The 3,307-nt window shown below is 50.0% G+C and overlaps 1 protein-coding gene across 1 annotated transcript; it reads left to right on the forward strand.

The window, feature by feature from the left end:
• The first annotated feature begins 1,247 nt into the window (after positions 1 to 1,247).
• On the forward strand, positions 1,248 to 2,968 carry LOC103718281 (probable carboxylesterase 2). Its single transcript, XM_008807022.4, has one exon. The coding sequence runs from the start codon at positions 1,712 to 1,714 to the stop codon at positions 2,711 to 2,713; it is 1,002 nt and encodes a 333-aa protein (XP_008805244.2). The 5' UTR covers positions 1,248 to 1,711; the 3' UTR covers positions 2,714 to 2,968.
• Positions 2,969 to 3,307: the final 339 nt, after the last annotated feature.

The following is a 3,307-nucleotide window of genomic DNA, read 5'->3' on the forward strand; positions in this document are numbered from 1 at the left end:
TGGATAGAGCTGTAGTGCAGGCTAGGGAGGCTACTGCAGTTACCACGTTGTTCTCTACTGAGATGGCCAGGGACATCTGGGGCACTCTTTCCGCTGTTGTAGCGCCCAGGTTCGCCCATGTTTCTTGGGTGCCCCCACCCCTTGGTCATCTCAAAGTGAACTTCGATGGTAGTATGTCGATGGATGGTGTATCTGGTGGTGTCGGATTCGTGATCAGAGATTCTTCTAGTAGGTTGATAGCAGCCGGGGGTCGGCGCACGCCGGGGATCACTGTTGTAGGAGCAGAGCTTCGGGCTGCATGGGAGGAGTTGTTATATGCGAGGAGGTCCCTCGGAGCTGAGGGGGTGTATCTCGAGGGGGACTCTGCGGTGGTGATTGACTGGATCCGAGGTGTGGACAGATATGGTGATGGCCATCCTCTCATCAGAGACTCTCGCAGGCTGGTTCAGGAGATGGGTGGTCTGCAGGCAGCACATGTGTTTCGGGAGGCGAACAGAGCAGCAGACTGGGTCGCCTCTTTCGTCGCCCGGCACTCCGGAGATTTTCTATGGACATCTATAGGAGATATTCCTTCTCCTTTGTACTCTTTGCTTTCTCGTGATTTGGCAGGATGTACTCAAGTTAGAGCTACATAAATTGCCGCATTTATCAAAAAAAAAAGAAAAAGAAAAAGATAGAGGCAGTTCACACCAAGACAATAGCTCGCTGTACATGGACGTGTATCGAATCAAAAAAAAAAAAAAAAACCTTGGCGACTCATATATAGATATAAATAACCGATCGAAGGAGGAGATTCCAACTAGACCCATCTTCTTGTTTCTTCCTAGCTCCCATCCCAACCCAAACCCAAACCCTTCAAACTCGATGGATACCAGCAAGGAAATCGCTGTCCAGCAAGGAGGAGATTGTAATCTGTTATTTGTAGGTGAATACTTGGAAAACCTACCTTCGTAATAGAATGCCTGACTGTAATTTTTTTTTCTTTAAATCTACGTACTTAGAGAAAAATGAACCTATTTAACCCTTTATAGCTAAAAGAATACAAGAAAAGCATCACAAGACATGAAAGAATGGATTCTATTCTCTTTTCTTATTTTATCAGATTTAGATGACATCTCAAAGGTTATTATTTAAGAGACATGTATTTTAAATAAATTAGAATTTTTTATAGTTGTGGATTATTGAAGTGCAGTGGCTTAAAACGATTTGATAACCACCCAATATAACTACCGACAGCAACCGCCCCATCTCACCAAAAGAACCCCCCAAGAAAATTAACGAGCGGTATTCACTGCCCTCTATTACCCTGGCAACAGAAGTCTTATTTCCTATTTTTTCCGCCGATCGCTGCTCGTTTTGTTCCATGAGCCATAGCCGTCGTTGAAATGTGCAGACACCAGAACGTGGTGCACGCAAGCAATGACGCTAGACTCTGAATTTGTGGGACCAACCTTAATTTCCCACAGTCCGAAGGCATCACAGTTGACAATGGTCGAGAACGATGGATAACAAGAAACACTGGACGGGACAAGGATTTTTGTGGCTGGTGAGGCGTTCCGTTCAAGATAAGAGGCAGTTCACACCAAGACAATAGCTCGCGGTATTTAGACGGGTATCGATATATATATATATATAAAGCATTGCTTCAATCCTATTAATTTTCAGACGACTCATTGATATAAATAACCGATCGAAGGAGAAGAATCCAACTATGTTTCTTCGTAGCTCCCATCCCTACCCAAACCCAAACCCTTCAAACTCGATGGATCCCAGCAAGGAAATCGCTGTCGAGCTCCTCCCCCTCCTTCGAACCTACAAGGACGGCCGCATCGAACGCCTCTTCGGCACCGACTTAGTCCCACCCTCCCTCGACCCTTCCACCGGCGTCACCTCCGAAGACGTCGTCATCGACCCCGACACGAACCTATCCGCCCGTCTCTTCCTCCCCGACCTCTCCTCCCTCGGCCCTTCCCAGAAGTTCCCCGTCCTCGTTTACTACCATGGTGGCGGCTTCTGCTCCCTAAGCCCCTTCTCGGCCCTCTACCACAACTTCGTCAACTCCCTCGTGGTCGAAGCCAAGGTGATCGCCGTGTCGGTGGACTACCGTCTGGCGCCGGAGCACCCGCTACCGGCGGCCTACGAGGACGCGGCGCGCGCGCTCCAGTGGGTGGCGTCCCACGCCGAGGGGCCTGGGCCCGTGCCCTGGCTCGCCGAGCGGGTGGAATTCTCGCGCGTGTTCTTGGGCGGCGACAGCGCCGGCGCGAACATCGCTCACAACATGGCGATGCGGGCGGAGGCGAAGATCGAAGGATTGGTGCTGATACACCCGCACTTCTGGGGGTCGGATCGGATGGGCTGCGAGAAGGACCGGGTTGACAAGCCGTTTCTGGAGGCGGAGATGCTCGACCGGCTGTGGCCTTTCGCGTGGGGGAGCGCGGTGGAGAGCGACGACCCGCAGATAAACCCAATGGCGGAGGGAGCGCCGAGCCTGGCGGGGCTGGGGTGTGGGAGGGTGCTGGTGGTCACGGCGGAGAGGGATGTGCTGAGGGACAGGGGAAGGGCGTATTGCAAGGCGTTGAGGGGGAGTGGGTGGAGAGGGGTGGTGGAGCTGCTGGAGACCGAGGCGGAGGACCACGTGTTTCATCTGCTCAATCCTGGTTGCGACAAGGCGCTGGAGATGATGACGCGGTTGGCCGGTTTCCTTCGTGGGTAGCGGGTTGGCGACGATACGAATACGATCATAAATGGGCTCGGGCTAGGTTCTGGGCCTCGGCTCGAGAAAGTTCGTTTCATGCCCAAGTAAGCAACAGGTATCGAACCCAAGATGTTGTAATGGTTGTGTATAACCAAATAAGAAGAATTTGGTTCAATCGTCGTTGCCTTATAGGCTGTTATTACTCAAAGTCATGATAATTAGATGTCTACCAATTTTTGGGATGCATCATCTGCAAAATCAAACTCATAACCATCAATTACTATGGATGAAAAATGAAAAAATGTTGGGGTGAAAAGCTATGAAAAATAAAAGGAAACATTTTAATTGTGAATTTTCTCTTGCAAAACAACTCTTCCAAAAAATGATACAGGAACAAGACAGATGTACATGCAGGCATTGGTAGAATACCACCAAATGGGAAATATTATTAATAACCTGGAATTCCACCGGAAACTTTATTGTCGAATCCGGTAGGACTAGGCTCCAAGAACCAGGCTACATATAGCTAAAGAGAACGGCGGCATAGTTATCCTCAGCTCCTAAGAAGACAGCCGCATCGAACGCCTCTTTAGCACTGACGTCGCCCCTACC

Source organism: Phoenix dactylifera, chromosome 8 (genome assembly GCF_009389715.1).
Source record: "Phoenix dactylifera cultivar Barhee BC4 chromosome 8, palm_55x_up_171113_PBpolish2nd_filt_p, whole genome shotgun sequence".
In the NCBI taxonomy this organism is placed as follows: Eukaryota; Viridiplantae; Streptophyta; class Magnoliopsida; order Arecales; family Arecaceae; genus Phoenix; species Phoenix dactylifera.

Coding starts and splice junctions, on each gene's coding strand:
- LOC103718281 (XM_008807022.4), top strand. CDS start 1,712: ATGTTTCTTCGTAGCTCCCATCCCTACCCAAACCCAAACCCTTCAAAC.